Source organism: Plectropomus leopardus, chromosome 5 (assembly GCF_026936395.1).
Source record: "Plectropomus leopardus strain MGB_pleo_1.0 chromosome 5, ASM2693639v1, whole genome shotgun sequence".
In the NCBI taxonomy this organism is placed as follows: domain Eukaryota; kingdom Metazoa; phylum Chordata; class Actinopteri; order Perciformes; family Serranidae; genus Plectropomus; species Plectropomus leopardus.
This window is the reverse complement of record NC_142180.1, coordinates 34,754,326-34,773,695: the sequence shown is the minus strand read 5'-3', so window position 1 is coordinate 34,773,695 and position 19,370 is coordinate 34,754,326. Positions and strand designations below refer to the sequence as shown.

The 19,370-nt window shown below is 37.1% G+C and overlaps 3 protein-coding genes across 8 annotated transcripts in view; 1 reads left to right on the top strand and 2 right to left on the bottom strand.

Moving 5' to 3' along the window:
* Window positions 1–2,134, bottom strand: part of nme7 (NME/NM23 family member 7) — a 36,932-nt gene extending 34,798 nt beyond the window's left edge. Inside the window, exons 1-2 of the mRNA XM_088078067.1 lie at window positions 2,043–2,134; window positions 940–1,174 (exon numbers count right to left, since the gene is read on the bottom strand). Coding sequence (XP_087934193.1) covers window positions 940–1,174; window positions 2,043–2,065 — 258 coding nt within the window. The 5' untranslated portion in view covers window positions 2,066–2,134. The remainder of the gene's footprint in view (window positions 1–939; window positions 1,175–2,042) is intronic.
* On the bottom strand, window positions 2,059–12,362 carry LOC121941022 (basic immunoglobulin-like variable motif-containing protein). 5 transcript variants are annotated; one of them, XM_088078065.1, is made up of 11 exons: window positions 12,100–12,345; window positions 9,872–10,428; window positions 8,842–8,971; window positions 7,893–7,988; window positions 7,702–7,806; window positions 6,773–6,867; window positions 6,561–6,693; window positions 5,944–6,027; window positions 5,738–5,834; window positions 5,319–5,643; window positions 2,059–2,134 (listed from the first exon to the last, which is right to left on the bottom strand). In XM_088078065.1, exons 2-10 carry the CDS (start codon window positions 10,353–10,355, stop codon window positions 5,341–5,343), a joined length of 1,527 nt encoding a protein of 508 aa, XP_087934191.1. In that variant the 5' UTR covers window positions 10,356–10,428; window positions 12,100–12,345; the 3' UTR covers window positions 2,059–2,134; window positions 5,319–5,340. The 5 variants fall into 5 exon arrangements, with proteins under 5 accessions (XP_087934191.1, XP_042339655.1, XP_042339653.1 ...); XM_042483721.2 differs by lacking the exon at window positions 2,059–2,134 and having other exon boundaries at window positions 2,163–5,643; window positions 12,247–12,362; XM_042483719.2 differs by lacking the exon at window positions 2,059–2,134 and having other exon boundaries at window positions 2,163–5,643.
* A 121-nt stretch (window positions 12,363–12,483) lies between these two features.
* LOC121939495 (inosine-uridine preferring nucleoside hydrolase) lies at window positions 12,484–19,370 on the top strand. Of its 2 annotated transcripts, XM_042482517.2 has the most exons (6): window positions 12,484–12,642; window positions 14,334–14,522; window positions 16,448–16,630; window positions 16,741–16,852; window positions 17,636–17,772; window positions 17,856–19,370. In XM_042482517.2, the coding sequence occupies exons 2-6, from the start codon at window positions 14,340–14,342 to the stop codon at window positions 18,216–18,218; spliced, it is 978 nt and encodes a 325-aa protein (XP_042338451.1). In that variant the 5' UTR covers window positions 12,484–12,642; window positions 14,334–14,339; the 3' UTR covers window positions 18,219–19,370. The 2 variants fall into 2 exon arrangements, with proteins under 2 accessions (XP_042338451.1, XP_087934194.1); XM_088078068.1 differs by lacking the exon at window positions 12,484–12,642 and having other exon boundaries at window positions 14,325–14,522.

Here is a 19,370-nt window from a genome sequence, read left to right as displayed (position 1 = left end):
TTGTAAAATAACAAAAGCTGTCAGATAAATGTATTTAAGTAAAAAGAAAAATATTTATTATATATTCCAAAAATTTTCCCTCTGAAACATAGTGGAGTAAAATTAAAAAGTGGTATGAGAAGTAAATACTCAGGTAAAATGCAAGTACCTTAAATTTGTACTTAAGCACTTGAGTGATCTCAGTCGTCTTTATTTCTCTTCCAAGGAGTTTAAGGTTTGGCATCGGCCTCAGGTGGAGAGTTTGGCAGCAGCCGGAGCTGATCTCATCGCTTTAGAGACGATCCCGAGTATCAAAGAGGCCGAGGCTCTGCTCGAGCTGCTCAGAGAGTTCCCAAACTCCAAAGCCTGGCTCTCCTTCTCCTGTCAGGTAACCACCGCTGATGCACATTATAACTCCTGCTGATTCTTGTTAACCGAAACTGCACCGGAGACACTTTTTTGCAATCAAATTGCTTCACTAAAAATGTAATTATATACAGATGTTTTTATACAATGCATTTTAGTATTTTAATAATGGAATTCTATTTTATTATATTACATGACTATTTTTTTTTTATCTACTATACATTTTAAACAGATTTTGTTATTAGATTCATTATTATATGTTTATGTTTATACAATTATTTTTTAAATATTTATTTTGTTTATTTGTTTAATTTATTTGAGATTTCTATTATATAACATTGACTTTTTTCCCCAAAAAAATTCTATAAAGATTTTTTTTTCATTTTTATTTATTAATTATTATTTGTTACTATTTTCAGAGTTTTTTTTATCATAGTGCATTGACTTTTGCACTTTTTATAATACTAGGAAATATTTTTTAATAAATTGATGCATTTTGGTAACATATTGTACGGTCTATAATGTTGCACAATTTTTTGCAAAGTTTTTTCTTCGTGTGACTGATTAAGGGTTAAATGTTTCAAAATGACTCACGTTTTGTGCACCATCGCCGTCAGGATGCGAGGTGTATATCAGACGGCAGCTGCTTCTCTGATGCCGTGCAGATGGCGAACAGATGCTCGCAGCTGGTTGCCGTCGGCGTGAACTGCTGCTCACCGGCGCTGGTGGAGCCGCTGCTGGAGTCTGCCGGGTCCCTGCGGAGTCCAGACCTGAACTGGGTGGTTTATCCCAACAGCGGAGAGGACTGGGACACTGAACAGGGGTGAGTCTACAGCTGGGAGATTTAAGAGCGAAGTCACAGCTTCAGCTACCACTGTCTGCATCAGATACAACAAACAACATATGTGCAGGGTTCCTACAGGCAAAATATATTTCATTCTTTTTAAGACTTTTTTAATGACAGTTGAGATTAAATTTAAGAATTTAACAACCAAAACTGAAAAAAGAGTAGACCCTTTGAAACCTGAGTAAATAGGTTTCATTTCTTTCAAAGACCAAAAATTTAGCAAAATAATAATAAAAAATTACAAAAAAATTACATGAAAATAAGCTAGATAAAAGCCAAAAACAAACAAAAAAATAACCGTAAAAAACAAATAAAGATATATATATATTCTTTATAATTTTTTACTTTTAATAATGATAATAATATATTAGAACCTATTTATTTTTGTATTTTGTATCAATAGTTTATTAAATAATTTGCAAAGTAACTTAAGTTTTAAAATAAATGCAGTGGAGTAGAAACTACAATATTTGCCACTTAAGTACAGTGGAGAGGAAGTAAAAAGTACATAAAATTGGAAATACTCAAGTACAAGTTCCTTTAAAATTGTACTAAAGTACAATATTTGAGTACATTATGGACTTTTACTTGTAATGGAGTATTTAAAAGTATTTGCTACCTTTGCTTAAGTAAAGGATCTGGTTATTTTTTTCTACCGTCGCTGATTGTTAAATGTTGTTTTTGTCCGTACAAAGGTGGCTTCCATCTGTGAAAACACCTGCATCATTACCTGAACTCAGTCACACGTGGGTGAAACAAGGTGCTGCTTTGATAGGTAACGTGAGCTGCTCTCTTTTCTTTAACATTTTGTCCAGATTTTTGTATTTTCTCTGATGAGTCGGATGTTTACCCATCAGGAGGCTGCTGCCGCATCGGTCCCGCTCACATCGCAGAGTTACGACGAGAGTTAAGAGGAAGCTGCACGTCTCCGGCCGTTGATCGCTGAGAAGAAAGATGTCTGTTCAAAGAGTTTATAAAAAACCTTAATTTATTGAAATATAAATAAATAAATAAATCACTACATCAATTCACACAATGACATCAGTGTCGGGTCAGTGTCGGCACCGCGCAGGTGCAAACTCAACTGTGAGGACAAACTGTGACTGTACAGAAATAAACATGAAACTAATCCATGCAGGCTTCACTTTCTGTGGTTTCACATATTCGGATTATTTTTTAGGGATTCCACGATCACGTCTGTACAGCGCCGGCCTTTTAAAAACTGGGATCATCTAGTCTTACTGGAAGGTTTCACGAAGCACAACGAAATGTCAGCTGCTTTCACGACACTTGAACTGGACGGCATTTCCACTGAACTAAACCACAGGCGCAACACAAGCCCACTTACCTGTACAGTGAGATATGGAGGTGTGTCGTCTCTGAACAGAATTCACAGCGATACAATGTGCACTCTCACAGGATCACTGAGTTTAACATGAGCTGATTTCAACAGAAATTTACAGAAAAGTGATTGTGATTAGTAGCAGGGTGACATATAAAATAATTCAAGAGTGTGAACATCTAAAATCCCTTTTTTAGCACGACACCGAGGCGGACAAAATAACAAAAAACACCTGACAATGCAGCAGCCGTGAAGTTTACAAAGTTCATTTTTGAGGCCGTAGTTTGATGTGCTGTTGCGAAAAGTGTCTTTTTTTTGTGTGTAAGCCGTAGGTCATCGTGACTTTTGAGACTTTATCTTTCACAAATCATACTTGTTTGCAATTAGCAGCTCAGACGGCGACAATCTGTGCGCCTTTTCTACCTTAATATGCAATATGGAAAACATAAAAACAGTCAGACGTCTGCTGACTGACACACACTGCTCGGTGGTAATTCGATGTAGCTCACTTGTGTGGTAGCTGCCGTTGTTTCTGATTAAAGTACATGTTGGTGTATTGCTCGTAGACACTGCTACAGACAGAAAAGTGAGAAAAGACAATAGGCAGGTTTCCATTAACCCTCAAATTGTGAATATAAAATACGTCTAATGGAAAGACGTCAATTCTGGAAAAAAAAAGCAAAAAACTGCAAAACACTTTTTACATTTGCATGAGGTGGGATTTCAGGCGATTTGACAAAGCTGTATTTAAGAAAACTGCACTGAAAACACTGTTTTGGCTTTTCTCGGTCACATGGCTGTGTGCTTGTAGGTAGGAACCGGCTCCCTCATGATGCAGCAGGAGCTACGAGAGCTGTTATTGCATCACATAACTCTGAGAAAGTTGAGTGAATCATCCGGAAGTTTTGGATGAACAATTCATCTGTGAAATCGTGGACTATCAGCTCCCAGAAGTCCCATGCCTTTACATTATTGCTCGCATAAAACTGCTACGTCGCCTTCGATTGTGAATAATGGCGGCTTGTGCGATGGCTGCAATAGAAACAAACCTGCTGATGTTTTCAACATCCATCGCCGTGCTTCTTGATATGTTATCGCCAGAGGAGAAGTCGCAGAACATCACTCAGTGGAAACGCAGTCAACCTGTAATTGTGTTTTATTGACATTTCAAAAATATTTCTTGAGTTTTGCGCAAATCTGTAACGGAAACCTGCCTAACGTGTCAAAAGTCACGACGACAAAGAGGAGCAGCAGGCGGATCCTCTCAAACCTGAACTTTAACAAATTATTTGATTAAAAGCACTGCAGTATGGCCCCAAAAATGACTGTTAAATTAAATCTTATAGTTAGAGAGAAACACTAATTCACCAGTATTAAAGTGTAAGTCTGGTGTCAATCTGTATTTTTTTATTGTCAACAAATCCTATAAAATCCAAAGCCAGAAATGAACTGATCTTTGAACAAGTTTCTGTGTATTCAAAGACGACATTAACCACAGCAGACTTTTCTCCAACGTCTGATGAAAATGTGTTTGCGCAGTTATTAACCGCTGCCTCCATCAGTTAGTTTGTTTGTGTTATTGTGCGATTTGGGTGTTTTAAAGGGTCAGTTCAGATTCACCAAAGTCAAACAGTAACACAAACGGATGGAGGCAGCTCCTGAGTTCTGTGATGAAAACTGTGTGTGAATGTTATCTGATGACCTTTAAGAGAGCTTTATAACAGCTGTCCCATCCAAAAGGGCTGTTTGTTTACAAGGAAAAGCCCTGAAAATAGTCTAAATACAGCGCAGATTAACTTTTACAATCCCACTTAAAGAATCTGAACTGTCTCTTTAACCCTTAGGGGCCCGCTTTAATATCACACACACTCGCATCGCTCTGCGCACAAAATGCACTTTTCAAAAATCGGGCTTTAAAAAATATTATACATTAATATGATTTTCTACTTGCATTGACTTGTTTTTTTAAATTAACATCAGTCCTAATAATAAATATCAAATATTGATTAATTTTTCAGAATTTTAACCCTTTGTATGCCAGGTTTTTGTCATGAAGGTGTTGTGTTTTTATATGAAAAACCCTCACAAAAAATGAATTATTTCCAATAAACTACATGTTTTTTGGGGGGATAATCACAAAAATTGACGAATTCCAAGGCAAAAGCCCAGAATGACACCCAGAAATAATACGATGCATGTCTTAATGCTTTGATGGCTGTGAAATCAAAACCTTCAGTTTGAATGGGTTTCAATGGAGCATTTTTTTGCTCTTAACAGTACAAATGTAATAGTTTTGTTAACAAAGTGTATTTTACACTTATTGTAGGAGCTGAGCTGGAAGTTCCAAGATTAAATACACAATCTTGCCAAAATGTATCCCATATGTATGATCACCAAAGTTATCAAAAAATTAAAAACGAAAAGCGAGAAAAATGGGCCAAACAGTCCCCTAAGGGTTAAAGGTGGTGATATGTCCATGCACTGTTGATGTTTTTCCACGGCCTCCAAATAGCTAAAAAATAAAGCGTTCAGGTTTAAAACTAAATGTTGTATACGGCGTGTTTAAAGCTTTAATGTTGCAGTGGTGAATGGGCTCTGGGCTGAGAGCCAGAATCAGGGTGAGGAAGTCAGACGGTGTTAGGAGGCGGACTAACACGTCGCTGTTTTGGGTCTTTGCATGAGATCTGTTGGCAGTAAAATGTATAACACCAGACTTATCCTTTTAAAATGTATCTCAGGGCTGCTGAACTGTACTGTGTATGTGTTATTTAACCCCTCGCTCACCGCGTGTGTCCCGTAAACCTGATCAGTCTGTGACGTCCTCCTCGAGGTCGCTGTCCGGGGAGCTCCTCTGTCTGTACTCCGTGGTGTTGGACAGGCGTTTCCAGCTGGTGTCCTTCTGACTCCCCGTACTGTGTGAGCGTCCCAGGTTGGCCAGGCGCTTCGAGGACGTCCTCTCCTCCGTTTCCTCCGCGGCGCTCCCTTGGGCGCGCTCTGTGCCGTGGTGGTGGAAGTCGTGGCGCAGGTTCTCCAGGTTTAGAGCCCAGGGGCCGAGCTTCTGCCAGTTCACCCTCTGGAAGGCCATGATGCAGTGCAGGTTGCCGCCCACCTGTGAGACAGGCAACGCTCTCTCGGTTAACCTCTGACACGGACACCTTAACACAACCAGCAACGTTTGACAAAAAAGGTGTGAGGAGGGAAACCTTTTTGGTTTTGCGGCGCTGAATCCCTCTCTCTGTGTGACGGATGTCCAGGTATTCTGGATTTTGCGTGTTAAGGTCTGTCACAATGTCCAACCATCTGAAAAAAAACCCAAAACAACCACTTCATGTTAAAAACGTAAGAAATAAAGATTAATCTATCATGAAAATAATCAAATGAAGCACAGCGTAGACTGAACGGAGCTTACTTTTTACAGTGGATAGCTGGGTGTTTCCTGCTGGGCTCGCCGATCAGGATCCAGTACTCCATCTCATTTGTGGGTAGAGGGCCCCTTTGCAAAGAAAAAAAACAAAAAAACAACCACTAATCAGTTTCTGCTCACTCTTGTCGGGGCTGAAACAACTTGTCAATTTATCAATTAGTCAATCAAAAGAAAAATAATAAGCAACAAGTTTGATATTTTTACGTTTCAGTTTCTCTTTCCTCTTTGATGATTTTCTGTTTTATATCACTGAAAATTAAATATATTTGGATTTCAAATTCAAGACTTTTGCAAACATCATTTTTGGGGTGCCGGGTGGCTCAGTGAATAGTGCAGGCGCCCCATGTATAGAGGCGGTGTCCTCGCCGCAGCGGCCGCGAGTTTGATTCCAGCCTCGGCCCTCTGCTGCATGTCACCCCCTCTCTCTCCCTCCCCCTTTCACACTTGTGCTGTCCTATCGATTAAAGGCAAAAAACGCCCCCAAAAAATAATTTCTTGCACTGACTTCTGACATTTCATAGACTAAAAGACTCAAAAGAAATAAATCAGCTGATTAATTAATAATGACAATAATCATCTCAAACTGCGGCGGTGGGACCCACCTGTACGCCTTGGCTGCTTTGAGCGGCGTCGCTTCGAATCCCACTGGGCAGAAGTAATGGTTCTGGCAGTGGTAAATGTAGGCCATGGACTCGTCCTTCAGCCCTTGTGTCAGTTTCATCAGCGCTCCTTCAGCTAAAAAGATTTGAGCGCTCATCATTTTTGTTTTGCCTCCTCGTGAGCAAACATGCAGTTTGACAGCTGAGGGACTCACCCGTCTCTCCCGCCGTCTTGTGTTTTCCGTGCGGTTTGTACAGAATGTAGGAGCAACCTCGCACTCGGAAATTGTCATTGATTTGTCTGAACCACCTGGAAGAGCAACGCACCGATTTCTGAGCTGCACACATGAATACATATTAACCCTTTGAGCCTGTTTTAATTATACACACTCATCACACCGCTCTGCGCTAACAATGCGCTTCTCAAAACCAAGCTTTAAAAAGTATTATGCATTAATATGACTTTCTAATTTCATTGAGTTTAGTTTTTTAACCAACATCAGTTTTTATCATAAATATCAAATAGTCATTCAGAGTTTTAACCCTTTAATTGCCAGGTTTGCCATAATGCCACTATGTTTTTAGATGAAAAAAACCCCCAAAAAATGAATTATTTTCAATATACTACATGCAAAGTAGATTTTTTGATGATCACAGCCTGAGAAATGTCAATGATTTGCAGTAACACTGATTGTGACAGTGCAGAAAGTGGAAATATCATGTATTTTCTCCATATGCCAAATATGGTTAAAAATGACATCAGGTGAAAAATAGTAAAAAATGATCAATTTCAAGGTAAAATCCCAGAATGACACCCAGAAATAATACATGTTTTTATACTTTGATGGCTGTGGGCTCAAAAATGTCGTTTTGAATGAGTTTCAATTGTGCATTTTTTGACCTTAACAGTTTGAATGTAACAATTTTGTTTCTACAGTGTTTTTAAGACTTATTGTAGCAACTGAGCTGGAAATTTCAAAACTGAGCAACAATACACAATCTTGCCAAAATGTGTGCTGTATGCATTAACACAGCCAAAATTATCAAAAAAAGAAGAATGAAAAGCACGTAAAATGTGCCAAACGGGCCCTAAGGGTTAATAAAGTGGTTCATATCACAAAATCAGACAAAAAGTTTGCTGTACCGCATCAGAGTAGCATTGCCGGTGAAAGGACCAAACTTGATTTCTTCAAAAGGCGGCTGAAAACCCAGAATATGCAGAGCCTCCTCCTGAGAGATGGGCGGCAGGCTGGAAATACAAATAAATACACACTCAGTGTCGGAGGAGCTGCATGTTTACGTGAGGTCTGATGCAGGACGTGACGTGCTGCTCACCTCCCTGCACCCAGCGTGCTGTACAAAAAGTTCCAGCAGGAAACCAGAGAAGAGATTCCACATGACGTCTTGTACTGAGGCCGACTGATGCAGTACCTGCAGCACAGACGACAGTCAAATAAAACAGAAGACATTGCTATTAATATCGTGCATTCGTTGATACTGAGATTACCTTTTCAGACTCTTTATGCAGTCAGCACAGTGTATGTCAATGTGGAAAATCAGTTCTTTACCGTTTCCTTACTCAAGCTAAAGCACTAACGAATCCCTGTGTATTTATACTCCATTATATGAATGTTTACATGGCGGGACTCAAAATGCATAACTTGCATTCATTCATACATAAAGAATTTGAGCTGCGTATATAACTCTCAGCTCTACATGCGTCGGAGCATGCAACTTGGTGCAGAAGATATGTTTACAAGACAGTAAGAACAGTAGTCCAATTAAAAGGCCTAATTAAGCTTTAACGGCAGCTCGACTAAGCTGTGCATCTGACTTTTTTAACTTGTTTTAATTGACACATAATTGTATAATATTGCTTTGTTTTAACTTATGATTTTTTTTTAATTCTATATTATTTTATTTTCAGTGATTGATTTTGTACATTTGAAATTGTTTGTTTTATATGTACTCAGGTCTCTCTTGAAAGATCTCAATCTCAACGGGACTTACCTGTTTAAATACACACACACATATATATACATATATATAAATAGCACTACTGCAAATGGGATTACTTTATGCAAATGGTAAAAAAAAGAAGCCTACTGAAGGATTCTGCAGCATTTCTGATTAATTTCTGACATATACTGTTACAAGGTTAAATAAAGAAGTGCCCTTCTTTTTTTGTAATGGTATTTTGGTTTATGTTAAAAAATACCTCATAACTGAGCTCAGTTCAGTGTGTTCCTCCGTAAAAGTACTGAGGCTCTAAATATAGCGTTACCATCGTCTGAGGTCCAGCACTTTTCTCTGCTTGATCTCCTCCAGCGACGCGTGAGGGGGAACGTCTTGCAGATTTCGGCTGGGCCTGTCTGATGACTTCATCTTCTTGGTGCTGCATTTCTTCACATTGCCTGAAATAGAGTATTAGTCAATAAAGAGTTTAACCCTTTGAATGCTGGATCAACATGAGTTTTCCTCCGAAACTTGAACAAGTTGGTTTGATATCTTTCAAAACATTAAAAAAAAGTAATCAAATTGCAAAATATCAGTAAAAGGTAAGAAAATTACTGAAAGATTTGCTTAAAAAACCCCATATCAAAAAAATAAAACAAAAAACAGGGAAAAATAGCAAAAAAATAGCAAAATCAATTAATATTCTGATTATATATTAAAGATTTGGTTACAGAAAAGATATATATTTATTACTCTTATTTATATTTATTATTATTATTATGGCACTTTCTAAAGTGATTTCCTGGTTTTGTTCTTTTGCTTTTAAAAAAAAATAATTTTCAGCTAATTTTATTATGAATTTTTACTAACCAAAATAATTATAATTAGTTCATTTCAGTTCAGTTTATTGTTGTTCAAAACATGTCAAAAACATGAAGGAATGAAATTTGTTTCCCAGGTCTTTTTACTTTTCCTAACTAAATTAATTAATATCATTAATATATATTTAAAATTTGGTTACAGAAAAAAACCCAGTTATTATTTTTAGTTTTATTTATTATCTTTTATTTTATTTTTGCACTTTTCTGGTCATTTCCTATTTTTGTTCTTCTCCTTTTTGGGATAATTTTCAGCTAATTTTCTTGTAAATTTTTGTTAAACTTGGCTCATTTTTTATTAAGTGGTTCATTGCACTTTTTCCATATTTTTGAAAGAAATCAAACCAATTTGCTTATGTTTTAAAGTCTTAAGCTATTTAAAAACGTTTCATGGTATTTAAAACAGGAGTGGCAGTGACAAACTGCATACATTTATATGACAGACTTCTGTAATAATATTTACTATGATATGTCTCTTACTTGTTCTTGTTTTCCTCGTGAGCACAGCGTTAAAGTCTGTGGTGTCGATCTCCCAGGCCAGAATCGGTTTTGCATGGCTGGCGGACACTTCCACCATGTCACAGTCCCCATCTGATCCCACATGGGCCCCTCCAGACTGGCCAGCACCGAAGTCAGCCGCGGGTTTGGGCTTCACCAGAGACAGCCCGTCGTCCTGCTTGTTGGGGACGTCCCTGGCTGCATTCGGGGGCCGGTACACAGACGGGGCCTGGTTGAGGAGAGCATAGTCGGAGCACACCGTGTAGAACTTCTCCCGGGAGTGTGTGACCGGGCAGGTCCACGGCAGGTGGAGCTCCGCACTGGAGGCCCTCCTCACTCTGGCAGCGTCCCGGGCGAGGGAGCTGATGAGACCGTGGTCCTCCTCTCCATCGGCGGGCCTCTGCAGCCCCGACGGCTCCGCCGGCCCAGATAAGTTTGCTCCTTGACTCTCTGATGTATTAGGCATTGAACAGCCACGAGTATGATGGGTGCCAGAATGAGCAGAGGCGCCTGTGATGCTGAGCTGATGGCTGTCTCCTCTGTGATGAAAGCAAAGGCATTTTTCAAACACACAACGCACAGAGATATAAAAGGAAAGTGAAGCAACAGACACAAAACACTGTGCACTCGTTTTTAACATTAAAACACATAAATAACTTTTGTACAACTGTTTTTAAAGTCAGTTTTCTGCATTAACCTGCACGCTTACACCAGCTATCTCAGATCTGACACTGTACAAAAACATTTTAACGTTAACACTCTTTATGTCACTGTATATATTATATATATTGGTTTGCACATATTTGAACCTTGCTGTTTGCACCTTACTGTTAAGTATTTTGTGTTACATTTTGCACCTATTTTTGCAAACTATTTTTGTTATATATTGCACCTGACTATAAGCTAATTTTTGTTATGTTCTGTCAGTTATTTTTTTTGTCATATTTTACACCTTACTGTTAAATGTATTTGCTTTCTTTTCCACCTGACTGTAAGCTTTTTTGTGCTGTATTTTTAACCCTAACTGTTAGCTATTGTTATAGTTTGCAAGTTCCTGTGACTTAATTATCATATTTGCACCTTCCACTGGACTATTTTTGTTACATTGTGCACCTTACCTACCTACTTTTTTATATTTTGCTTTTACAATTTTTAACATTTTTTAATATAATTATGTCCCCCAAAGACAACCTATATTTAATCTAATAACCTAAAGTTTCCAGTCTATTCATCTCACCTAACCATTACCCTAACCCATAAATATAAGCAAAATATATCTAATATACTGATAAAGCAATTGATTTTATTATTGTATTGTATTGTAGTATCAAATTTAAATTTGTATATCCAATTTTCATAATTTACAATACTCATAATCTAAACAATAAAAAAATGGATAATTGATGTCCATTCAAAAATATTGCAATACTACGGCACATGGATGCATTAGTAGCTGAACAAGAAAATTACCTGAAACTAGCACAAAATATACTAAAGTAAAAGGCAAAAAAACAGGAAACAACCTTAAAAATGTTACATAGTAATAATAATATTATTATTATAAATATAGTTTTCTGGATATTTTTTCCTTGTTATTTTATATTTATCTTATGATTCTCTCTCCCTTTCTTTTTTAAAGCTAAATTTCAGGTCATTTTCTCACCAACGTTTTTTTATTTGTTTATTTAAAGCAATTTGCAGGACATCTCATGCCAAGTTAGTAATTGTGTTTTCAACTGTTTTTTTAAAAAAATTCATTTTAATCAAACCATATTTCTCAGGATTCAAAGGTATAAAAGCTTTTAAGCAACATCTTAACGCAGCCTAATAAAGCTGATGTCAAACCAGGTTTCAAAGGGTTACATTATATATATTTTAGGGTTTGGAAATGTTAGTCTGGACACAAAAAAAAAAAAAAAAGAGAAATTTGATGAAGCTTCTTTGGGCTCTGTGCTATAGTTACAGGCTGTCCCAGCTATTTAAAAATATTTGGTAGACCATATGATTTATGTATTAATTGAGAAAATAACTTCCATAATGATTAGTAACAAATAAAATCGTTATTTGCGGTCCAACCCTGAATGTCCTTGTTTTAACTCACAGCCACTTTACGCTGCATCACACAAAAGCTACCTTTAACCTTCAATAAGTCACTTATTTTGGACAGCAGCCTGCAGAGGCTCTTTTGACGTTATTGAACATTAACTCACATTTCACCTGTGAAGACGGACGCGTAGCTATCAGCTGTAGTTAGCAGATGTAAACACGCCCAGCTGATACCGTTATTTTATTCATCATACCTCGTGTAATGTCTGAGCACCAAACCGGACAGAGAACCGGCAAAACGTCGAGCTAACCTCACATCCCTGCCCGCGGGACCACGTTGACCCCGGACATCTTTAAAAATGAACGATAATAAATCCGAAACGTCGTCCTCCTGACCCGTATCCTCTTCCTGTGCAGGTTTACAGGACTGTACCACTCCGAGGACAAACCGGGGTGTCCGAAATTAATAAAAGCTTCAGCTGAATTAAAGAACAACATTAAAACACCGAAATAAAAGATGAGATCAAGCACAAAGGGGGAACCACGTATTAAAAACCATATATTATTGTATTTATGAAATTAATGTTAATATACATGTCACTTTCTTGGAGACTACAACCCGCGTTTGTAAATAATGAAACGATCCTACAGTTCAAACCAATCACAGGAGCGACTGAAGTGACTCTTTAAACTTTACTCCTCTGAAGGTAAGACTCCCCAAAATCCTTTGAAAAAATAAACAATAATAATTTTATCATCTTTTATTGAATGATATTGATTGATTTTTATATAAAGTGTGTGTTTCAGAAGTCACACGCGCTTTGGTAAACCGCGCGCGCACACTGTAGAAGGAGTAAATAATGTATTAATGCTGCATTCACGTGCTCCTCGGGTGGTCCCGCTATAATACACCGATTTATATTCCGTTTTCCAGATTTTGAAACAAATATGTATCATAATAACAATAACTGGCAAGGGGTTCTTCAGATTTGGGTGTGGTCATGGGCTTTAAGTCGGACTGTGGAAATAACACGGACGCTACAAATTAAATGTATTGTGTTTTATTGCGCATTTAAAAACATTTAAAAAGCATTTAAAAACACGATCATAAAAGTTGATGCTTTATATAAAAATCTGATTTTGTCTCAGATTGGTTGCTGCCATAAAATCACTAAATTACTGCTGAAACTTACTAATGATAATGACCTTTCTAACAAACATAGGTCACAGAAACTGACGTTACAAACTCAGAACATATTACACATACATGCAATATGTGAATTAATAAAAAATATAAAATATCATAAACCAAACATTTAATTTCATCTGCCATGCTTCTGCATATATGACGTCAGGTCTGCAGCTCGTGAACCAAAATTTCCACTGTTGTTGGTCCAACCTGAGGAGGCGTTCACATGGATTTTCCAGGAGGGAAACTATTTTTTTCTTTTTGATTATTCCCAGACCACATGAATGCAGGGTTAAAGCCAGGGGCGTTTCTGGGATCTGAGGACAGCCGGGTCTTAATTTGGACCTCTGCAGCTGGGCTCCCGGGGAATCATCCTTGGATTTTTTTTTTTTAAATAAACTAGCTTCATTTAAATTTTTGTTGTACCTTATTTACACTCATAATACATATGTATCTTAATAATTGAAAAATTGAAATGTTTACCTCGAACCCTATGTTAAACGTAGTAGTAGCTGTTAGTAATTACGGTTTATATTGAGTAGATAAAGTCTAAATAAAAATTACTATCACTGAACTTAAGTTATGGTTGGAAAAACAGTTATTACATGTATTTATGTTAACAGTGGTGGAATAAAACATCTCAAATGGAAATATTGCATTTTTATTGATACAAATTATGTAACAATCATAAATTATGATATATTATAGGTGAAGTATATATTAAATACTTTTTAAAATATTGTATAATTTAAATATACAGTTTTTAGGTACTTGTGTATTTCCTTAGATCTCAGATGAAAATGTTGCATTTTTATTAATACAAAATACGTGCAAACTCATAAATTGTGATATATTATAGGTCAAGTATATTTTATATACTCTTTTAAATGTAATTTTATATCTTTACACAGTAGTCAAATATTTATGTTAACCATGTTGCACTTTGTTGTCCTTGTTTTTAGCCGTTATGTCTATTTCTGTGTCAGTATATTGGGAAAAACAAAAACCAGAGTCAAATTAATGTGTACACTTTACTTGGAAAATAAAGCTGATCCTTAAAATATGATGGTCACTGCAAAAACTTTACTCTGTGTAACTACTAACCTCATGAAAAATGACATGGTTTAAAGAAAACAACAAAAAATATTTTTTATCAAAAACTATCTTTGTGGTTATTTTGAGTGTGATTTTTACATTTAAATGTTACAGGAAACCATGGCAAAGAAGCAGGTGATCATCGACACAGACTGCGGCATCGACGATGCTCAGGCCATAATGATGGCTCTGGCAGCGCCTAACATTCAGATCGTGGGCATTACCTGCGTGTTCGGGAACGCAACGGTCGACAACGTGTGTCAAAATGTTTTAAGGGTGCTCTCCGTCTGTGAGCGCCAGGGGGTAAGTTTACTGAACGCGCTGTCTCAATTTTGTCTCTTTATTCATGTATTTATTTTATATTATAGCTTTGGAGTGGATTTCGTACGATTGACTTTTTAACACCTTCTTCAACCTAAATTATTAAATGGGTTGTTTGTAATTTCCCTCCAAAACAACAAATGTGGGTGTTTTCTCAACTCTGGAAGCCATCCTTAGTGATCGTCCAATCACCAAGCTCTCTGACGACCCAAATGACCTCCAACCTCTCACCCCAAACCATCTCCTCGTTAAAGGGAAAGCCAACCTTACCTCCTGGACTTTTGGAGACCTGTTGACTTGAATTGTAGAGGCCAAGCCGACGTTTAAAGCCACTGAGGTGCTGCACAATTGATGCGCTAAAAAAGTTATTTCTGATGAATGAAAGTCCGAGTCAAGTTGCCTTGCTGAACACACTATGTGTTTATTTTTCTCCGCAGGCTCCAAAAATTGAAGATTTAACAAGACAAACACACGACGCAAACAATTCTTGCAGCAACGTTTAGCGGTCAAAAAACGGTTTCCCCTCCCGGGCGAATACCTACATAGACATAAAGGTTCCTACCTTATAGAGAAACACAATCAATGAAAACATTTACACCCAAAACCTTATTATTTTCCATGATCTGCTCCTACATTAGGAGTGTTTACAATGGAGCTGTACTGCCTGTAGTCTTAACCCTTTCAGACCTGAGCAAATTGGCTAAATTTCTTGAAAAAAAAAACATGGGAAGAAGTTACAAGTTACAAGAAAACTACCTTATATTTAACCTATAAAAACCAAAAGACAAACAAGTAAAAACAAACAAGCAGAAAAGGTAAAAACTAAATTAAAAAAAAAAACTATAAAAAATAAATAAAATAAATATATAGATTATAAGTTATAAATATAGTTTCCTGTTTTTTTATTATTATTTTTATCCTACAAAAAATTAATGTATTTCCAGGTTTCAAAGGGTTAAAGAGAAGTTAAGGTCAGTGCATCACATCTAAAGAGTTCAGCTGGTAAATTGAGTGCACTATTTAAATACATTATTTAAATCTCTTAAACACAAGCTGATAATGTAATGCACATTAAAACAGTATTCGCTAAGCCTCGTTTGGGCTGGATTAACATTCCAGGATGATGTGAGGAGTAAAATATTCACTGTGGTCCTCGTTAATTTAACTCGTGGTCACAGGATGTGGTCCGTAAAAGACGTTCGGCGGGAGAGGAGACCGAGAATATCTGCAGCTGACAGTACATCAGCCTGCTCGACGAGCTTGTGGGATTTTGTTCTCATGATGATTTTAATTATTTTTAAGTCGTCCTATGGGCCCCAAAAATGTTGGCGTCAACATGTTTCTGTCCACCAGATTTGCAAAAACATTATTTATTTTGTTTAAAAGGGGCCATGTACAGTTTAAAACATAAATGTCCCCATTTGATGCAAAGTACCAGATTATAATTTACAGCTAATTCACATCTGCAGTCCCTCAGCAGGTCAGAACAAATACACGACACAACAACATGATAATATAAAGTTATACAAGAAGAAGAGAAAAAGAAAATACACCCACAAGACAATGAATACACACAACAGCACGTGATATAAAGTGATACAAAGAAGAAGACACAAGAACGACAACAGAAAAAGCACATCACGCACAAAACACAATAAAATACTACACACAAGAGCGCATCACAAGCGAATGCTTGGCAAATTAACTTGATGAAATTAAACTTTAGAAAGTGAATTTATAGCCTGAAATGTATGTTTTTATCTGTCACTATTGTGAGTGGTGTGAATAAATGGGGAACTAAAAATTTGTGACATTTTGTAATTAGGAAAAATGGACAGTTGGGTTTAAACTTAAGTATTCTGTAAGTAAAGCACAATTAAGGAAAATCTTTCCATTTTTTCCTGCAGATTCCAGTTTTCCGAGGTTCTGGTGGTCCTCTGGTGGGAGCCAATAAACCAGTTAGTGACCATTTTGGAACCGACGGATTCGGGGATGTGATTCAAGACAAAGACGCACACTGGGAGCAGAAAATCCAGAGAGAGCATGCGGTCAGTGCAATGATCAGACTGGTGACTGAAAACCAGAAGCAGGTGAGAAACCTCTCTGTGTGTGTGTGTGTGTGTGTGTGTGTGTGTGTGTGTGTGTGTGTGTGTGTGTGTGGTTACTCTGGTGTTGTGCCGCTAAAATGTGCTTCCCACAGGTCTCCCTGGTGGCTCTCGGCCCGCTCACTAATCTGGCGTTGGCTGTCAGACTGGATCCATGTTTTCCACAAAAGCTCAAAGAGCTGTACATTATGGGAGGCAACATGGAAGGTAATAAAACCACATGATCGCAGCATTTTATTTTGAAACACTTAAAGCTCCAGTCTGGGGGGTTTAAGGGGATATATTGACAGAAATAAAAAATAATGACATAAGTTTTGATGGGAACACAACGCCCGGGTGAACGCTGTAATTTCAGCTCCTTAACCGTCGAATTTTTAAAAATTTTTAAAAATTGGAAAAAAATTAAATATAATTAAATAAATTTCACACACATGGAAGGGCCAACAGCAAGTACTCCATACTTGACCCAGTACTTACAGAAATACATCATTTTGTAATTCTAACCGAGAGATTTTTCGGCTGGTTGCAGTCTGTAATCCTCACCACTAGATGCCGCTAAATCCCCCTAAATCTTACACACTGCTCCTTTAACCCTTTGAAAAATGGACTGACAACAGTTTTCTTATGTTGTGTTCAGGCACCTTTTACAAGCTGTAAAGCTTATAGTGAAAGGTGACAAAAACACTTTTTTTTGAGGGGCAATAAAAAATTGTAAATATGTAAAGAAAACTATATTCGTAATTATATATTTAAAAGTAAAATTATGTTAAAAGAAAAAAACTTCCATTTTGCACTTTTTGAGGCTTTTTAAAAAAAACTCTTTCTTTCCTGCTTTTTTGTGCTTATTTTAAGGTGATTTTTGTGTAACTTTTTACAAATCTTTTTAGGTTACTCATTGCCTTCTCCATGTTTTTACAAAATAAATTAAAAAAAAACATTAAATTTGCTGAGGTTTTAAAGGGTTAAGCAGACTTGATTTTGTCATTGCAGGAAAAGGAAATGTGACTCTTTGTGCCGAGTTCAATTTTGCAATGGACCCGGAGTCGGCCTATATTGTTCTTGAAGAATTCCTCTGCCCTACATACGTGGCATCATGGGAATACTCGTGCAGGAATAAACTGACATGGGTAAGACGTGTACTCGTGAAGAACCCAATAATCCTGCACCGCTGTTTGACTTCAAACTGATTAAATGTATTTCATTTGTACAGGAGTTCTTTGAGGTGCTGATCAATCAGGACGCTCCTGCTGCAAACTTTATGAAGATGATAACGTCGAAATGCTGGGCTTACTCTAAAAAGGCTATGAAGAACAAGAGAGACGTGTACTTTGGACCCGGCTTTGTCTCTTACGATGCCTATGCGATGGCGGCCTGTATTGACGACAGTGTGGTGACGGACAGAATCGAGTGTCCGGTCCGCGTGGAGCTGCAGGGCTCCATCTGTCGCGGCATGATGGCGCTAGATCGCACAAACGAGCTGAAGAAGAGCCACAGTGTGTTTGTTCTGACTAAGTGTGATGTTGCAAAGTTTAGTCGGTTACTCTTAGAGTCTGTGAGACAACCCAAGAAGTAATCATTGATGACCCACACGGGGGGATGAAGAAAAAATAATGTGCCACTCCGAATCAAATTGTTATTAAGTATATTGAATAATTATTCCATGTTTTTTGGGGGGAGTTTTCCGCTGAAACCCTTTGTTAAATCCTATGAAACCTGGAGCAATAAAAGGCAACGAGCAACTTCGTAAGAAATGTTCCACAAGTTGCAAGAAATTACTAGATTTTTAAAATTATTTTTAGGTTTTTTTTTTGTTTTGTTTTTAGCACATTTTCACATTTTGTTTGTTATTTACTTTTGATTGATTTTGATTTTTTAAAATTGAACTATCATACTTTTTACCAATTTCTTGCTGGGGTCATTTCTTCTTTGTTGTTTTTGAAAGAAATTAAGCCAATTTTCTCAGATTTCAAAGGGTTAAACTTACTGATAAATGGAGGTAATGTAGCAAACAAACCTTCTTTTCCTGTTTTAGCTAAAACAAACCATTACAAAGCCAACCTTATCAGGTGTTAGTTCATTCTTACATATTTACCTTTTTTCATAAACAGCAGCAAACACAGGGTTCCCCATTTTTGTCCGTTAGTGGAGTGGCTGAAGAATAAGCAAAAGAAATTTTGAATTAAATACAGTTTTAAAAAATCTCTATAACCTTTTTAATTTCAAACTAATATTGTCATGACAAAAACAACAGATACTGTATTAAAACTTCAGACTTACTATTTGAAGTACAGGCTTTCCGTCCACTTTGGTCCCATCCTGACTTCCTGTGTTTGGATGTTTTTTTGGAGGCTCGTTTAAACTTTCACTCTTCTCCTGCCCCTGTCATCTTTCCTCTTTTTGCCTCCTCTCTGTCGCTCCCTGCGGTCCCTTTTCGAAGGTAAACAAACAGTTAATTATTATATAAACGACTTTATTTCTCAAACACAAGCTGGTCAAGAAAATAAAAAGAATGGATAAACTCCTGGTGCCTGTTGTATAATATTAACAGAGCATTATGTGCATTTCCATATCTTTAATTAAGCACACAAAAATATTCATGCAATTTTTAACATTTCGTTTTTTGGATTATTTTATGAAAAGTGCCAAGGCCTTTGTGCAACAAGTCCATATTTTCCATATGTGTATTTTTAATCCATCATTCAATAAAAGTCATTTCACATAGAAA

Excerpts from the sequence above, each read along its gene's own strand:
- LOC121941022 (XM_042483721.2), bottom strand. The coding sequence starts at position 10,355 with ATGCCTAATACATCAGAGAGTCAAGGAGCAAACTTATCTGGGCCGGCG. Across the intron at positions 7,989-8,841 it reads GTGCTGGACCTCAGACGATG|GTACTGCATCAGTCGGCCTC; the intron begins GTAACGCTATAT and ends TCTGTGCTGCAG. Across the intron at positions 6,694-6,772 it reads CAAGACGGCGGGAGAGACGG|CTGAAGGAGCGCTGATGAAA; the intron begins GTGAGTCCCTCA and ends AAATCTTTTTAG.
- LOC121939495 (XM_088078068.1), top strand. The coding sequence starts at position 14,325 with ATGTTACAGGAAACCATGGCAAAGAAGCAGGTGATCATCGACACAGAC. Across the intron at positions 16,631-16,740 it reads TGACTGAAAACCAGAAGCAG|GTCTCCCTGGTGGCTCTCGG; the intron begins GTGAGAAACCTC and ends TGCTTCCCACAG. Across the intron at positions 17,773-17,855 it reads GCAGGAATAAACTGACATGG|GAGTTCTTTGAGGTGCTGAT; the intron begins GTAAGACGTGTA and ends TCATTTGTACAG.